An 18332-nucleotide genomic window follows, 5' to 3' on the forward strand; every position below is an offset into this window, starting at 1 on the left:
ATCTGCGGCTACCCGAGAGTACAGGGACACCGGGAGGGGGTGCGACGTAGAATCTCATCATTCTTTGAAATGGCAATTGATATCACCACATAACTGGTGGCCCTGACAGTCTGGGGAGACCAGGCACTAGACAACCATTGGCTTCTCTTCTGCAATGTGGCCCTGATGGTGGTGCAGCGAGACCTGATTCAAAAGTGGGGGAGTGCTACGGTTCCCATGGTGAGTGAGGGGGAGTACAGTATGGACTCATGCAGGAGGGCTGAAAAACTGGTGAACCAGGCCCAGGCCAAGATTGCCCAAAATATTTGCGAAATTATATGGCCCATGGAGGGCAGACTGAGAATGCAGTCTCATAAATTCACTAGACGATCCTGGGCTTGGCATAGGGGAGGAGTAAAGGCAACACAGGGGCCAGAGCACATAGTAGATTCTTGCACTGAAGCCCTCTGTAAGGACACATGCCAGCCAACCTACTTGTACGTGGTATGGCACAGAAATATTGTACCAATGACTGAGCTGGTCTGCCTCAGACAGTTTGTTCTGTTGTTTATCGGTGGTTGTTTGTTGCCATCAAGTGTTGAAATGCTTGACATGCATAAAATCAATAAAAAAGATTATTTTTAAAAATAAAGAGTGCTTGTGCCATTCTACGAGAAATGTGACTGCTGCTCAGTGAAAAGCAACACGCAGGGTGCCGGGGAGAAGTGAGCCAAAAGGGCTCGAGGGAACGTGGATGTTAGGGAAGCACAATGTCGAGAAGCACATGTGGGCAAACACAACAGTGAGGAGCGGTGGGAAGAAGGACATGAAGAAAGAACATTGGGGGCAGTAGAGAGTGAAAGAGCAGTGCCTGGGGGAGACAGCAGAACACATGCACTCTTGTAGAGTGCTTAACAAAAAAGAAAACAGTAGTGCTTCAAAAGTGAGCAGTGAAAGTACATATGTAATGTGTTCATGCTCCAGGGGAGAGGCAAACTAGAGAAAGTAAAGCCCACAAGTATCAAACAATAAGCAAGCAAATGAGTGACAAAGCCAACCAAGCATGGAGTGGCATTGTGTGGAGTGGATTGGCATTGAGTGGAGTGGAGTGGCATTGGATGGGGTGTCATTGTGTAGAGTGGTGTGGCTTTGGGTGGGGTGGAGTGGCATTGGGTGTGGTGTGGTGGCATTGTGTGGCGTGGAGTGGCTTTGTGTGGTATGGAAAGTTGCCCGCATTGCCACTGAAATTCCCCCATAGCGTTTCACAGCCTTGTGCTTATAAACCCAATTATAATCCAATTTATTAGTGTGTACAACACTTATTTCTTCACTGGAGACAGACTAGCATTCTCAACCAGTCTCCTGCTGCAGCTTCTGTGTTCAGTAGCCCGCATGATAATGTATCTGTGTGACAATACTGTGAAGTCTCAACACAAAAAGAAGGTCAATCAACAACCCATATAATCCATATTGCATTTACAGTACTTTTCATCCACTTTTCAAAGCATGTTGAGATGGTTTTGAATTACACTGCAAGACAGAAATATTTTCTCCTCGCATCGAACTGTTATTTTTAAGCAATAATTCACACATCATTTTCATGTAACTTACAGTACACTACCCCTCATCAGAAAGTCAGGGTAAAAGCACTGGCAAGTCAGCAAGTCTGGCACTGGCTGCCAACTTCTGCAGTGATTGATGTTTGGTAAAACTGTACAAGGAGAATACTTTCCGTGTGCAAGTGCACATCCTACAAGAACAGAGCACTGCCACTGGCTAAACTGGGCTGACCACGCACTCCATGCTGCGGTGAGCGGAACAAAAACATGGGGGCAGATTTACAAGAAAGTGACGCATCTGTAGAGATGCGTCACTTTCCCAGCGCCAACATGCAAAACCCTTGCGTCACCATGGATGTGCCGTATTTACAATACAGCGCACCATGGCGCAAGGATTGAGAGATGCGTCAGAAATTCTGACGCATCCGTTGATGGGAAAGTCACGCATTGCTGGAGTCGTGTCGCAAGCACGACGCAACTCCAGCAATGCTCAGGGGCGCCCTATGCCTAACATGCTGCATCACTCCTTACGCCTGCTTCAAGCAGGCGCAGGGTTTTGACGCAGCATGGACGTAAAAGTGACTCAGTGAAATCTTGTAGATTTCACTGCGTCACTTTTACAGGACTTCCTGCAACGGAACGCCCACCCTGCATACGTTAAACCTGACACAGGTTTAATGTGGCGCAGGGCTTCACAACGTGACGGATCTCCCTAGATGCGTCACGTTGTAAATGGGCCGCAACTTTTACGCTGCCACTGCGTCACAAAAGTGACGCAACAACAGTGCAAAAGTGACGCAAGGGCCTTGTAAATCTGCCCCATGAACTGCACACAACGAGGCTCAGGGATGAAGAGAGCTGGCTGACACACAATCAAAAGTATTAACTTTGCACAGCAGGGCAGAGCATTTTGACATTTTAATGAGAGTCCATTAGTATCTATGATTCGTTCGACATAAAGTAATTTGAAATTACATGGGAATTCCGTGAACAGCTTCTTGCCTGCATTTATGATTTCCGCAAACGGCTACCGAGAGATCAGATTACTGTTGCTACCAACATCTTGAGGTAATAAGTGGCAAAGAGCTGCGATCTATCGTGGCAGGTGGAGTATTTGGCAATAACAGCCATAAATAAGAAGGCCCATATTTATCAACATTTCAAGCAAATCAGCAAGCCACCTTGCTGCACTGCATGAAAGGGAGAGGGCAGGAACGCACTGTATTAAACATTATAAGGTGCAGTCCTGCTCTTTCTGCGCTGGCGCTCAAACTGCTGCCCAGCGAGAAGGCATGCACCCTTGCACCATGGTGCAAGGGACCTTGCATTGTAGATAGGATTGTTTTTGTGCAGGAAGTGGCACCTGCCTGCACAAAAACCATCCTCAGAGGCATTTTCCTCTTTCTAACTGTGCTTTGCAATGCAGCACACTCAGAAAGAGAAAACAACAAAGAGAAATAAAGATATTCCTCCTCGTTGCGCCTCTGGTTGGGAGGCGTACAATTCTGATGCATTCCCAGGTCTACCAGTGTTGTTAAATCTGGGAATAAGTCAGAAGGCATTGGTGGATGCGTGGGAACACCCGCGACTCGCCCATTGCACGTCTGCTGAGTAAATCAAGGCAGCGATTTACACTGCCATGAGTTACTCTAGATTTATCGTGCCAAGCAGGGCCATGCATGGTGGACTTGCGTGGCTTCGTAAATCTCATTTGGGTTTTGCGTCGCCCTTGCGTCCCCTTGTGTGGCGCAAGGGCAATGCAAAACCTTGATAAATATAGGCTGAAGTTTTACCACTCACCGCTGATATCCTTGGTGATGCTGTATGGAAATTTCATTCTAGGAGGTCTTATCAAGGGCACTGGGCATGCAGTCTTGAAGTGTACCATATACAAATTGTACTCTAAACACGACACAAACAGTCCAACCTAGTTCAACCCTACCAACACACCATGCCAGAAGGAAGAAAACTACTTTTTGCGTTAATAATTTTATTCAAAGTTTAGCCATTGCTGCTGCATTATTGATATCACAATCAGGAATCCCATTCCAACATTTATGATGAATACATCGCAACGGATACAGCCCTACAAATAAAAGAACCACCAAGTTAAGAATGTCTCGCTATGCAAGCCATACATTAATGCACGAAAATAACCAGTTGGTTTTTAAATCAAGTTAATTTTGAGTACTGGCACAACGGATGATGGAAAGTGCTTTCTCATTCCCACAAGGAGTCATTGTCCATTGGTAGGTGAGTCGTTAGGGTGGGGTTCATGTGGAAGCAATTTAGGGAGGGTTGACTGATCAGATTCTGCCACTATGCAGAGCTGCTCTGCATGGGTTAATGGGATGAGGAGAAGGAAGTAGTAATGAGGGAATGAGCTCTTGGGAAGGTTCATTAAAGAAACTGGAATGCAACTGGGAAGACCTCAGCCAGTACAGATGCTATAGGGATGTGCTAAGATTCTTTGCAAACTGTCGAAGCCAAATATTCAGTTGTTCCACAAAACAAAGGAATGTCTATCTTAAGAATGGATAAAAGCACTTCATTAAAGAAAAAGGAGGAATGGGTAAAGCAAATTCAGATATGGAATTTCAGAAGGCGCCAGTTGTTACTTGTCGACCCTGTGGAAAACCACGGATAGAGTAAGTTGTAGATTTTATAATAAGCTACAGGTTTAGCAAATGTTTTGGACAGCAATCACTTACAGACTGACTTTAGCTTTAGGGTGGTTCGATTGGAATCGGACATTAAGCTCTTAACAAGCAAAGGGTAGGGACAGATTAGGAGCAGAAGAACTACCTGACAAGATCTTAAACTCTCCTTCTGAGCACCCCGCACCCCCCAAAAAATAAAGCAAGATAGCACAAGGGGTAAAGGCAGAAGGTCCCCCAGCAGCTGGCTCCGAGACTGCAGCTTCACACGGGTTTGCCCTCCCAGCTGACCACCGCGGCACCACCAAACTCTACAGCCAATTTTTTGCGATCATGGAAATCTTCTAATTTGTTTGCTTCAATTTCAAGCTTGATTCCTAAAGAGAAAAAAAAGAAAATTACTCCTATATCCTACTGTAACGTCCATTTACAAAACGACTCTTGCACTATGTAGAGCAGCAGTATCATGGTCTGGAATTCTGGGTGGGCTGCCAATGCCACTGAATATTTAGGAGTCAGGAGAATGTGGAAATGAAAAAGGTTAGACATTCAAGAGAATCTGAAGCCCTCTGATAAACTACAACAACTTTACCGCACAGGAGCAAAATAATATGAAGCAGCCAAGGAGGAGTTAGAAGCCAACAAAAAACTCCTCATAATCCTACAGTGCACTTCATTACTTTAGTTTGATGACTCCAGGGTACACTGCCCTCCCCACCTCATGCCAGCCTCCTGAACCTCACCCAGGACAACTATTGGATCCCTGCGTAGGGGAGCAGGTGCAGTTCTGAAGTTGAGGCATCTCGTCTGGATCTAAGGTAAGTCAGTGCACAGTGATTGGCGGTGAAACTGGGTGAACAATTCACAAGCAAGTGAGGCACAGCATCCACACAGTGCCGAGACACCTCACGCACACCACTCCTTTCAAAGACCTGAGCAAGGAGACAGTCACCAACTCTTGTTAAAGGTGTTCCAACACAAAGTAGGCACATGCAACATTCACTAACACTACTGATCACATATGTATTGAATTCTGAAGTGCAACTACCATACAAAGGACTTCTGGTGCTTAGCAGAGAATCAAGCTTCCCTTTCCACACAGAGGTGATGGGCTAGACTCCTATCTCGAGCGCCATCAGCCTCTGGAGCACAGGTGTTGCACGGGTCACTTTACTGCCCTGAGGGGCACAGAAGCACAGGCACTGTAAGTGCTCATTGTCAACAAAAGAATCTTCCAGAAGCCTGCACAGCAGCCCCAAAGAGCAGCTTCTTTATTCTTCCAAAGCGCCTGATTGGTGCAATCAAAATCACTGCCAAGAGAATACCCAAAATCCAACTTGCTGCAATGCACAAACTGGGACAGGTCCATGATACGCCAGGGGAGGAAATAAATAGTATTTCAATATAATTTCAGCTGAATACACTGGTAAAGTGAAGCTCTCTCCACGGTTCCCTCTCTCCCAACATGAGATGCAAGTCTAACCTTTGTTGGCCTCTACTGGGATTGGAGACCTCAGCGCCTTCACCTCAATGACTGAGGCAAGTGGATGCAGTTTTTATTTTTAATGATCTGTAATGCATTTTTCGAAACAATACCAGCAAGCAATCAGTTATTGATTGACTAGATGATCAGGGGCAGTCGGGCACTCCCGAAGCATTGTATCATAGGTTTTCCAGAGCTCACATTGACAGACTGCATTTGACACAAGTACAGTCCGCAGGTCAGAGCCATCCTTAATGAAACAGTAGTCCACTCGGGCACTACAGCCTTAGCAGCCATATCAGACCGTGGCAAACCCGCCCTCCACAGCCAGCCATCAGCCGCACTACAACCGTCGCAATATTATAAATGGAGGTGCAAGTCCCGCCCCTACGGGGCCCATTTGTCAGATTGTTTTCTAACTTTTCAATAAAACAATCCCATTTGTCATACCCTCCCTCCCCTCTCCTGTGGCACCACAAGGCGGACCTCACTCACTTCTGCTCTGGCCCTCTGCAACCGGTCAGCTCTCCACCATTGCAGCCATGGGGTCACTCTGGACTTCCATGCCATGGTGATCCCATCCTTGCCCAACACTAGGGCTAGGTTCATAAAACCGTTTCTGTTTTCGATGCAGGGGGCACATTCAACAGGGTCTACAGGGGGTCAAGTGGAAGGGGCACCCGGCTAGGTCACCCACCTGCAGCAAAACATCCTCCCAGTATCTGGTGACCACAGCGCAGTGCCAGAGCATATGTAGGAATACAGCATCCTGAGTATTGCATCGGAGGCAGGCGGTGGACACCCTGGGGTACATGCGCCCCACCCTTTGTGGTATGACGTAAGTAGGGTGTAAGATGTTGAACTGGGTGTACTGATTCCAGGCATCTCTTCCAAACAGTTGCGGTTAGCTCCAGTCCCAGTCTCGTCTCCCACCATCCCTTCTGTTGCTCCCTTGGGTTCACCATCTGGCCCCGCAGTGCCCCGTAAATATGCGTCATCGCCCTTCGCTGGTGGCTCTGCACAAAACAACACTGTCAGACTGGAGACTGGCTCTGGTACCTTATGAGGATCTCCCCAGATTTGCCTTTTTAGAACAGGTAGTCCCTAAATTCCAGGAAGCATTCCAGAACATACGTTTCAACCATATCATTGAATGTGAGCCAATGATCATTCTCAACCAGGTCACCCCAGCCTCCATCAGTTAGTTGAGTATTGCACTTTCCGGGGTCTGGTCTAGGGCAAGGACCAACTAGGCAATTCAGGGGAGTATGGGATTTGTACCCCAGTCCCAAAACATATTTTTTACAGCATGCCCTGGCAACTTTTAGTAACTTGTGCTCTACCGTGGTGTTCAATGCTGCACGCAGCAGGGACTCCAGCAGTGATGCCTCCTCCGCTAAGGCGGAGGAGCGTCGCCCCACTGCCTTGGAGCAGCAAGAGAAAGGAAAAACAAAATGATGATAACATAATGTTATCATTTTATTTTGTCCTCCTGCAGCGGCAGCTTGCTTGAGGGGGCGGGGTGGGGCTGCAGAGCAGGGTGGGAGTGCTAGAACACTCCTAAGTGCGCAATGACTGTTTGGCCGACCCTCTCGGGCCACGCAAAACAGTCATCCGCACTTTCCCTGTTCTCTATGCAGGCTGCATTACAGCATGCCTGGAGAACATGCCCACCCCTTCAGCCCCTGGCTGGGCACCGTATCATGGCGCTCACATCAATCACAACACTGTATTGCAGCGTTGTGATTGGCTGCGGGGAGCATGGGAGCCCCAGTGCTTCCTGTTTCTACCAAGAAGCCAGGAAGAGGATGCAGGAGAGGCAGCCAGCCGGCTGGCCGGTCGGGTGGTAAGTGTTTTTCTTTAACCCGATCCCCTCACACTCCTTCCCCCCACCTGCCCCACTGCTGCTTCCAGGAGGCACCCGTGGCTGGACTCCAGAATCCCAAGCTCTCCCAGTTCCCCCTGCAAATCCTCACGTTCCTGCTCCCTGGGCCCTGTCAGACAGTGTGCCGTCCACTGCATCTCGGCCACAGCGTAATATAGTTGCTAATTAGGTGCTTCAGGACCCCCTTCATCCAGCGGGGCATACAATGTTGATAGGGCCACTCTGTGTCTGTCAGTCCCCCAGATCAAGGACGTAAGTAATGTCTGCAGTTCTTCAAAAACAAGCAGGCAACACCACTGGCAGTGCAGAGAAGAGGTAGAACAGTCTGTGAATGAGCAACATCTTGGACATTGCAATTCTCCCCATGGTTGACAGCGGAACTTGGGTCCAGAATGGCAGCAAATGTGTTGTTTTCATCAGAACCCTCCCCAATTTGCCAGCTATAAGGTCATGTCATGATGATACACTACAACGCTCAGATATCTAAAGGTGTCATCAAGGGGAGCACACATGATTTGTCCCAATTAATCTTTAGGCCTGACATAGCCCAGAATTCATCCAGAAGGTTGATCCGCGGGGGTACATTAGAGCTATCCGTCCTATATCCGTAGCTATATCAGGGCATCATCAGCATAGGGAAACACATTATGGGTCTTCTGCCCAATGGCTATTCCCCACTCTGAGCCCTTAGATCGCAAAAAACACGCCAAAGGCTCCACAGCCAATACGAAGATTATAGAGGAGAGCGGGCAGCCCTGTCTAGTATTCCTTTGAATAGCTATGATATCTGTAATCTCCATACCAGTGTGCACCTGCGCCAACAGGTCCTTATACAGTATGGACACCTATCTCTGAAACTCCCTCCCCACTCCTATTCTGTGAAGCACTGCAAAGAAGAAAGGCCAGTGCACTGTATCAAATACCTTTTCAATATTATGTGATGCCACCTAATTTTGAGTGTTGCTTTGCTTGTCCCAATCCATAATGCCGAATAACCGTCTGAGGTTAAGGAATGTGTTCCTGGCAGGGATGAACCAGTTCTGCTCAGGGTACACTACGGTTTGGAAAATGGGGATTAGTCGGGATGGCAATACCTTTACTTAGCCTCTGTAGAAGCTATAGTGGCAAGTAGGAACCAACATCAAGAGCATCACGTTACATTCCGTCCTCAGCTCCCTTAGGGCTGTCCTCACACCTACATCTGTCACACCATGGTTTTCCAGGCCCCTAATGCACTCCTTAGCATGTGTGAGTTCTCTGTGGTGCACCCTCTTGCCTCCCCCACCTCCGAAGGACAGATCCCCTGCAGGACCACCTCAAATGCTTTCCACTCCACAGTCACGTCCGTGGCTGTGCTCTTATTATCAGCAAAATACTGCTGTATCACCTACCCTAGCCAATCACAAATTATTTGATCAAGAAGCACCTCTAATGACAGGTGTCACATGGGAATCCTGGTGGTGTGGGCTTCCCCACTGCAGTGCAATCCACTATAGATTGTGATCAGGCAATATTCGGCCCAGATATTCTGCTCCCACCAACCTTCCCCGTTCCTCCTTCGTACCAAAGGCTATGTCAATTCTGGTGTGCAACAAGTGTACACCAGACTAGTGAGAGAACTCTCTAGCAGACAGATGCAGCGCTTGCCATAGATCTGTTACTTGAGTGTGCGTAGCCCATTGCCAGCGCATAAGAGTATTAGCTAGGCGGGTGTGAAATTCTGCTCCGCTCGCAAAGTTTGCAGAGTTTTTCCCACTCTGTGTAGCACATGGGAGTTCCAAAGAACTCAGTGCACTGTAGTTTTTTCCACCCACGCGCTCACCAATGTTTAGTTTGCAAGCGAGGAACATCTTACTCCAGACCACCTCCCAACAAGATTACTCAACGCGGGCGGTCGAGGATGGTCGCTACTGCTAGTGTTGGGAAACTTACCGTTCATGTTGAGGAAGCTGCCGCTCAAGTAGAATATCTACGTAAGCGGCAGAAAGAAGCAGCGCCCTCTTGCGCTGCTCGTGGTCTCGTTCATGCTGATTTTACAGCTTGGGACAAACACAAGGTGCCAAAAATCAGTGTGAATGGCACGACGTAACATACTCCATCGCTTGTGGTACTCTGGGTAGTGCGCGAAGTTCCACATAGCGTAACTCCACAAACTCCACCCAGGCCTAATACGAGCTGATGCCTGTGTGCCCGGGACTGGCGGGTGTGACGTGTCCAGTTGTAAGTGCTGGACGCAGTTAAAATTCCCACACCAAATGGTCAGGACTTGTAGTGTTGTAAGAAGGGCAGGAATGAGCAACAGACAGAAAGGGAATTGATTTGTGTTCGGGGTGTACAGCACCACCAATGCCAGAGGTGTACTGTTTAACTCCCCTTCAGCCACTAAATATCGTCCCTCTGGGTCTACACTAGTATGGCGTGTGGTAAACGACACACCGGGCACTATCCATATCACTAACCCTCCGTCATAGCCCATGTAGGTCGTACCATATACCTCACCCCTCAATCGTTTGGTTTATTTTTCTGTAGTTCACCAGCCGTCAAATGAGTCTCTTGTAGACAGGCAAAATGTACTTGCCTAAGTTTCAGATATGCATGCACCTTATAATGTTTTGCATGTGTGGCCATGCCACTCATGGTCCACATCAGGAAAACAATTCTGTCAATCACCATCCTGCTAAAGTGTGCCCCCCCCCCTCTGCTCCCGCTGCCATGTTGGCACGCTCCTGCAAGTGGAACTGTTTAGTGCTATTTTTTAATAGAAGCATTTCAGCTTCACCAAAATAATTGAAGCACATGAATTCTTGAAAAACAAAGCTGGAGAACAGACGAATGAAACACCACCATAACAAATGAGCACCTAAAATTAGTGTTTTAGAACCATGTATAGCTGCACTGGTAGAAAGGACCTAGAACCAGTCAAAGACAAAGCTTACAATTGTAATCTAGCTCAATTGAGCCAGAAAACTATTGTGGATGAATGTAAAAATCCGAACGGTACCATGGCAATCAAAGTTGGCCACATCAAATGTACATGTTATGGGTCCTGAGCTAGGGAGTTCCTTGCTGGCTGTCTCCAGTTCAAAGCATCATTCGTGACGCTAATGTTTGTCAAGCAGAGGCTGAATAGTGGAGTTGCACTTCAGCGATTGACCTTTGAAGGTTATTGTTAGAGATGGGGATCTCTAGTTGGCAGAGGTAGGTACCTTTGTCCAAATAAGGACCCTTGCTTCTAGTCACGGTAAGGGGGGTAAACACTCTAGATAACCCCTGCTTACCCCCTTGGTAGCTTGGCACGAGCAGACAGGCTTATTCTAAAGGCAAAATGTAAAGTATTGGTACCAACACTCACAGTAGCACAGTGAAAACACCACAAATGGACACAACACCAGTTTAGAAAAATAAAGTATCGTTATCTAAACTAAACAAGACTAAAACTACAAAAATCCAACATATAAGTATTAAGAACAAGCATTAGTAAGAATTTAAGCTATTAGCATTGTAAATAACAACAAATTGAGTATAGCAAAAGCACTGTTCGGGAGTATCATACCCTGTAATTACCTGAGAAGCCAGACCTCTATTTTGCAATCCCACTCTCTTTGTGGGAGAGATCTTTATTGTTTTGTTTCAGTGCCGCCTCGTGGTACAGCTTCAGAATTTCACAGGTGCTGGTGGCTCCTTGGGTCACCGGTTCTAGTTTGTCCCTGTGATGGATCATCTGGCCAGACCATAATGTACTTTATGCTCTTTTGCCAATTTTATAAAACTTATTTTATCTTATTTATTGAGCCTATTTTCATATCACTAAGTTTACATAAGTGCAGGGATGCTGTGTTTTTCCTTCAACCTTTAAATGGTCATGATGTCTGTTTAAGTGTTTGTGCATTTCTCAGAGTAGTCTTCAGCAGTGCTTAATTTGAGACAGTGGTTTCCGGTGCTCAGCCCTGGCACTTAATTATCAACCCCAGCGCTTTTTATGAGCACCACTTAAGGACATTTATGGCACAAGAGATCTAAGCGAGTTTCCCGAAATGACTGGATTTTGAGCTGAGACTCAAACCTGGCTCCCCAGCTTTGAAGTCGGCATCCCTGGCTGTACCACCACATCCGCTCCCCACTTTCATGGTTAGTAGTTGGTTCTGTTTTAGGCGGCACTAACAGGAGAAACGGGCTGGTGCAGGCTATCTACTGACGAGAGCCCCAGCACTTATGTTTTTTTACAAATTAACCACTGGTGGTGAGGGCTCTAAAGGTGATGCATGGCTAGGTGCAATAAGATGGCCATAATTATTTTGGGGAAATTAGAAATATGTGTGGTGTATTTGATGAATTTTTCTATTGTCGTCTTTTAAGGCGATTTATATTTTGTGTATGATTTTATGTAATTTTTTTATGAACCTTTCATGTCCATTTTCTGTGCCGAATAAAGAAATTTGATTTTGAATTTCCTGCTGGAACCAGAATCCAAGGTGCAGTAAAGCAGAGCTGCCAAAACCACCACTCCAAGGGCCCAGCCACGGGAAGACGTTGCATTGTGGGTGAAACTGACTGATTAATATTCCAATTACTTACTGCTAATTCCATAACTTCGAGTCCATTTGTCCTACCACCAGGACCAAAAACGTGGCGCTGCACTGAACTCCTTTAACAAAGGACCTCTTTTGTTTCAAATTATAAAAAACATTATTTATCCTCCAAAATGATGTATTCCTTTTGTGCTTAATTGATCTTCGTGGAGGTGAAATCCATGTTTCGGGACATTACTACACATAGAAACATGACAAAACGTGTGTTTTCTAGTGTTTGCACTCTTAACTCCAAGGAAAACGAGCCCGCTTTTGGCCCTCTACACCCTCACTTTGGTTCTTGGAGTTGATCACCTTCAAGAAGTGCAGGCCTGCAGAATATTCCAAGTGTTTTAACTCCCATTGTTGGCCTGTTTGGATAAGATCCAAGATGACATCTGCCTATAAAGGCGCAGATGGACCTCATAACGGGGGAACATTTTTCATCACTTTGCAAAATGTGTGGAAAGTCGTGAAGATGAAGGGTAAGAAAGCAGTAATGCCAACGGGCACCTGTTTTACACCATTTGCATTGTTAACTTGGCTAGTTAGATCCTCATCTGCTCCCATCAGCATCTCGATCCAGGTTCCAGTGTATGCTGCATCAAAGAGTTCACGGCCACCAACCGGTATTTGGAGGGCTGCTGGTTTATGCCACAAAGTTGGCCATCAGATATGCCAGTTCTGATGCATAGACAATTGAGGCGTTGCTAATTGGCTGCCTTTTAAAAAAACATTATTTCCAGTGCCACCTAAAGTACTGTAATAACAAGTCAGGAAGTCTACTTTGCTCAGTAAGAAGACTGTTCGATGGGCAACAAGTTCTTTCCTCCACACACATTTGCAGACGCTCCAATGCTGCATTAGCAAACATCTGTCCACCAGTGTCTAGGAGAGCTAATTACCTACAGTACTCATACAGGAACCCGAATACAGAAGACAAGAGATAACGCTAGTCCAAGAGGCTTATTGCCAAGAAAATGCAAAATAAAGAGAAAACACGAAGTTCCATTTGCAAGACGTAAATCAGCTGGCGAGCTGCCAACTGCGTTCTGGCCCCACCTAGTACTCACTGTCCTGAAGTGGCCTGAATGGTTTTGTTGGGCATATTAAACTTAACATGATGGCATTTAAAGACAATTTTCCAGAGCTTGAAGGGTTTTAATACAGGGCAGAAAGCAAGAGGCAGACACTGTGCTTTGAGAACAGTAGGTCAGTAATTATGCTGAAATGTAATTGGAATTGAAACACAAATTATCCAAGCAGAAGGGGTCTGAGAAGGACTGTCAACCAACTTTTGAGTAAAGGTGCGACAACCGGTGGATATTTTATTTACATCTGACAAACAATAATCAAACTGTATGAATATTAAACACAATTCTAAACAAACAGCACGCAGGCACAGATAAAAGCATACCGCTTCACGGTTACAGGTAGGCACTGCTGCAGGTGCTGTTCGAAGTATACTTCTCTGGGACAGCCATCTGCATGGCAGGGAGATGCTGGCCCCCACCCCTCGTTGTTCCTCCATCCCCTTGCTTACTTGACCTGTCTGTCCTGACACACACTGTTACTCCCCTAACCGTCGGTGCGGCCACCTCGCCCCGGAGTCTCTGATGCTGCCGCTGGCATAAAGGATCCCCGCCTTAATATCTGCGCTGTACCAGCTTTCTTTAACAGATTCACAGTTCTGTACACCCGAGCCCAGTGCATAACATACGCCTAAAGAACCTCTCAGAATCGCAGAGGGACGCAAACTTCAACAAACAGACTGGCACTCGGTTCCATTACAATGCATTGGCATACTGCAAACACTCTAACGTGCGAATTTAAGCGAGAAGGCGCTTTCACAGGGTCATGCAGTGAGAAGGCGCTATCACAGGGTCACGCAGCGAGAAGGCACTATCACAGGGTCACGCAGCGAGAAGGTGCTATCACAGGGTCATGCACAGGGTCACCCAGCGAGAAGGCGCTAGCACAGGGTCAAGCAATGATAAGGTGCTATCACAGGTACACAGCGAGAAGGCGCTATCACAGGGTCACGCAGCGAGAAGGCGCTTTCACAGGGTCATGCAGTGAGAAGGCGCTATCACAGGGTCACGCAGCGAGAAGGCACTATCACAGGGTCACGCAGCGAGAAGGTGCTATCACAGGGTCATGCACAGGGTCACCCAGCGAGAAGGCGCTATCACAGGGTCTAGCAATGAGAAGGTGCTATCACAGGTACACAGCGAGAAGGCGCTATCACAGGGTCACGCAGCGAGAAGGCGCTATCACAGGGTCACGCAGCGAGAAGGTGCTATCACAGGGTCATGCACAGGGTCACCCAGCGAGAAGGCGCTAGCACAGGGTCAAGCAATGATAAGGTGCTATCACAGGTACACAGCGAGAAGGCGCTATCACAGGGTCATGCACAGGGTCACCCAGTGATAAGGTGCTATCACAGGGTCACGCAGCGAGAAGGCGCTATCACAGGGTGTGCACACAATGAGCTGCAAACCCCTGCAGAGAGTCGGTCTCCAGCTCATTGTTTTGAGGCTCGGTGCAGCCGGCGTGCACAGGAGGTGTGAGATCTCCCCAGGAACGGGATAGTGGGGGTGTGTGAATAATTAAACGTGCCTCAGGCTGTGATAGGCACACAGCCCCGCCCCCTCCTCCAAAGGTGAAAGTTTTGCACAAGTTGGCCTGCCTGAAAGGGCAGACTGACTCCCGCGGGTTTGAGCCTAGCTCCGAACCTGAGGGGTGCGCTGATTGAAGCAAAGCACTGCTCACCGGTCACCCCGGTGTTCGGACCAGAGCTGCCAGCTCTGGAGCTAGGGAACCTAGCTCGAGTCTCGGCATCTACTCAACATCCTGTGATCCTGGGCAAATCACTTAATCTCCCCAAGCCTAAAAAAAGGAATGTGTCCTTGTGTAGTGTAACTGGTGCTCATTTAAAGCACAACAGACTTTGTTCGAGTTTGTGCTACGCTAAATAAAATTGCAACAAAAATAAAACAAGCATTACAAATGCAATAGGTCTCGCCTTTCATTAAATTAAAGCCATTTGCTTTGCTATATAACACCATTAGCAAAGCAATGACTTTAACTTAATCAAAGGCGAGACCTTTTGCATTTTCAATGCTTGTTCTGTATTAGAGAGAACATTAGAGAGAAGTTTGGTGCTCTGATCCTGTCAACAAATGCTCGTGAAGAGCATTCAATTATTGACACTGTCTCTTTCCTATAACTCCTCAACGCCTCGTCATGGGTAGGAAGCGCTACATAAATGTCATTACGAAAGACTCAAGTGATGGAGGGCGCTTCTGTGTGATTAAGTGCATCCCACAGCTTTTGCAGAGGCCCGCCGTTCCTCCCCGGAGGGGGGGAGAGGCTAAGGGGCCGGCGCCATAACCCGCGCCGCGCCGAGAGGGGGACAGGAAGGAACCGGTTTTGGGCGCCCGTGGCGACCAAAGACGGCGGGTGGTAGCCCCTCCTGCCCACGCGCTGGCCTCGCGGCTAACACCCCCCCCGCAGCCAATAGGGGGGCAAGACACGAGGCAAACCCCCCAATGGGGGGGTAGGCCTGTTCGGCGGGAAGGAAGAGTCGGGGGATATAAGGGGCCGCTCTCCCAAGGGGCTCCTAACTTCGGGGAGCAGGGAGAGCGGCGCCCCAACGTTGTCGCTGCAAATACGGTTTGCGATCTACGAAGACGGACGAAGTGCTGCCCGGACGGGATACAGCGCAAGAGGAGGACCGGCGGAGGAAGGACGGCGGCGACCAGGGCAGCAAGCGGCTGAGGGACGAGACTGCCAAGGGCTGAACCCGCTCTCCCGGAGAGGAGAACGGCCGAGAACAACCCCTGCACCACCGCCGGGCGAAGAGCCTACCGGAACCCCAGGGAGCGAGACCGGACAGGACGGCGGAGGACGGGCGCACAGCCCCGAAGTTGGACTAATTGTGGACACCGCTCTCGGAAAGAGCTTCCGAGTCACCCGGCTGGCTAGAGACACCTGGCTGGTTACCTGGCGACGCACCGGGGCTGCGCAGCACCTTCATTGCCAGTCGGTCCCGTTGCGGGTATCGGCTCCGCCTCTGCAGCGCAGGCGCGTTGTGCGCCGGTGCGTCCAGCGGGACGCGAGAACGCAGCCAACCGGGACAAGGGCCCCCAGAGCAACCCGGAAAAGAGGGAAGGAGCTCCACGGAGAGGAAGGGCTGGTAGCGAACAGGTGCCTCGGAAGAGTTTATCAGCGGGCGAGTCACAAAGAGTGAATTTTGTGCATCTGCAGCAACTCGCTTGGCATAACTAACACGCCGGGTCACGGGTGCATCCAGCGGCAGAGCGAGCACGCCAGAAAGGGGTCATAGGCCACGGCAAGAGGCCTGATTTGCATCGTGCGCACCACGCGCCCTCACCCCCCCCCCCCCCCTTTTTTCTGAGCGCGAACAGCACGGGAGGAGCGATACCCTTCTAAGTAGGCTTGGTGGAAGGGAGCCTGTGACATCACATCAATTTGGTGCATAAGTGAGCGGCTGCACCCCGCTAGCAGTAATGGCAGAAGGGCAGCCGGAGGAGCTTGCCGGCCTCCTCAAGCGCATCAAGGAAGCGGCGGAGGTGCACGGCAGGGAGTGGCTGAAGCCTCATCTGGGCCTAGAAGGGGAGGAGTCTACGGAGTCGCGGGGGTCGGAGGACGTGGACCCACCATCGCCCAAAAAGCAGAGGACGGCAGCGCCGGCGTCTGCCACATCGGGGCTGGCTCAGAGGAAGGTGCCCAGAAGGAAGCCACAAAAGAGGAATCCACCGGCAGGAGGCGCGCAAAAAGGGGACAGCGAAGGAGAGCCCAGCAAGACGACCAGTGGTGAGCATATTGCAACTATTGTGCAGGAATGCGTTAAATCAATGGCGCCTCTATTACTTAAGGGTCTTGGGCAGGGGGTCGGGGAAGCCCAGACACAGCGCGCAGAAGACACGACCGGCTTGCCATGGCACCTGATAGATCCCGGGTGGGCACGGCAGGCGAGACTGCAGGGACAAAATGGGCAGAACAGCCAGGGCGATGCAGGGTCACCCGTGGCAGCATGGGGGTACACTGGCGGCGTGGGTACCCCAGCGAGCGATCCGCAGGCCACCGAAGGTTACGGCAGGCCATCTCCTGGTCCTGCGTCCTTGACCACAAGGGCCACGGGCTTAGCAAGTCTTATCCCGGTAGCGGTGAAAGAAAGGATATGGCGGAAAGAATTCATAGACATTTTTTCCTTGCTGGAGGTTCAAATGGAGGGGTTGGATCTCACTGCCTGTGATAGGAAAGAGGAGGACAGGAGGGAGAGGCGCGGCGCCAGGAAAGAGCGAAACTTTGATAATTGGTTGGATGCATTCCGCATTATGGCATGCATCATTGTAGAGAAATTCCCGCGCTGCGCGGCGGATTTATGGCTATACGAGGCTAACATTCATTGGGCCCAAAGGCAATTCCCAGGTGATGCATGGTTAGAGTATGATAAAGGGTTTAGGTTGAAGATGCAGAGGCATCCAGAGATGGAATGGAACGAGGAGGATGTCTCTGGATTCATACATAAGATGCTAGTGGCCAAAGAGGTAAAAACCTGGGCAGGAAAGAGTGACCAGTCCTTTCGGACCTCCTATAGAGGGAAGGGGAAGTCGTTCCACAGGCCCAAGTTTGGCGGGGGGAAACCGAACCCACCTAATGGCCCGTCGGCAATTTGCTGGAGGTTTGATGCCGGGGACTGCACGTGGGGTGCAGCATGTAAGTTCCTGCACGCATGTTCCAAATGCGGGGGTGGCCACCCGTCAGCTAGCTGCCGAGGCAAGCACGAGCAAAAGAGGGACAAAAAGGACAAGAAAAGTAAACAGTGATGGAGAGCAGCGGGGTCTGGAGGATTGCCAGTTAGCCAGGTCCCCAATTCACATTCAGCAACTGCGTAAACTGGCGAACAAGTACCACAATAGAGCAGACGCAGCAACATTAGTCAAGGGTTTTGAAGAGGGTTTTGTTATACCGTTCAGTGGCACACCTCCCCTGGGGGGGGCAGAGAACTTGAAATCCGCTAAACAGCACCCAGAGGTAGTCACCAAGAAGTTGGCGAAGGAAAAGTCATTGGGCAGGATAGAGGGCCCCCTACCACTGCACCTCCAAAAGGGCCTGGTGATCTCCCCCTTGGGGGTCGTGCCCAAAAAGGAGCCAGGACAATTCCGGCTCATC

General features: G+C 49.2%; 1 protein-coding gene across 1 annotated transcript in view; it reads right to left on the reverse strand.

Moving 5' to 3' along the window:
* Window positions 1-3516: 3516 nt before the first annotated feature.
* The window catches only part of LOC146783304 (cofilin-1-like), a 112010-nt gene continuing 97194 nt past the window's right edge, over window positions 3517-18332 (reverse strand). The window contains exon 4 of the mRNA XM_085636314.1: window positions 3517-4572. Within this exon, the coding sequence (XP_085492440.1) occupies window positions 4460-4572 (113 nt within the window). The 3' untranslated portion in view covers window positions 3517-4459. The remainder of the gene's footprint in view (window positions 4573-18332) is intronic.

The sequence above is a fragment of the Triturus cristatus genome, chromosome 11 (genome assembly GCF_964204655.1).
Source record: "Triturus cristatus chromosome 11, aTriCri1.1, whole genome shotgun sequence".
NCBI lineage: Eukaryota > Metazoa > Chordata > Amphibia > Caudata > Salamandridae > Triturus > Triturus cristatus.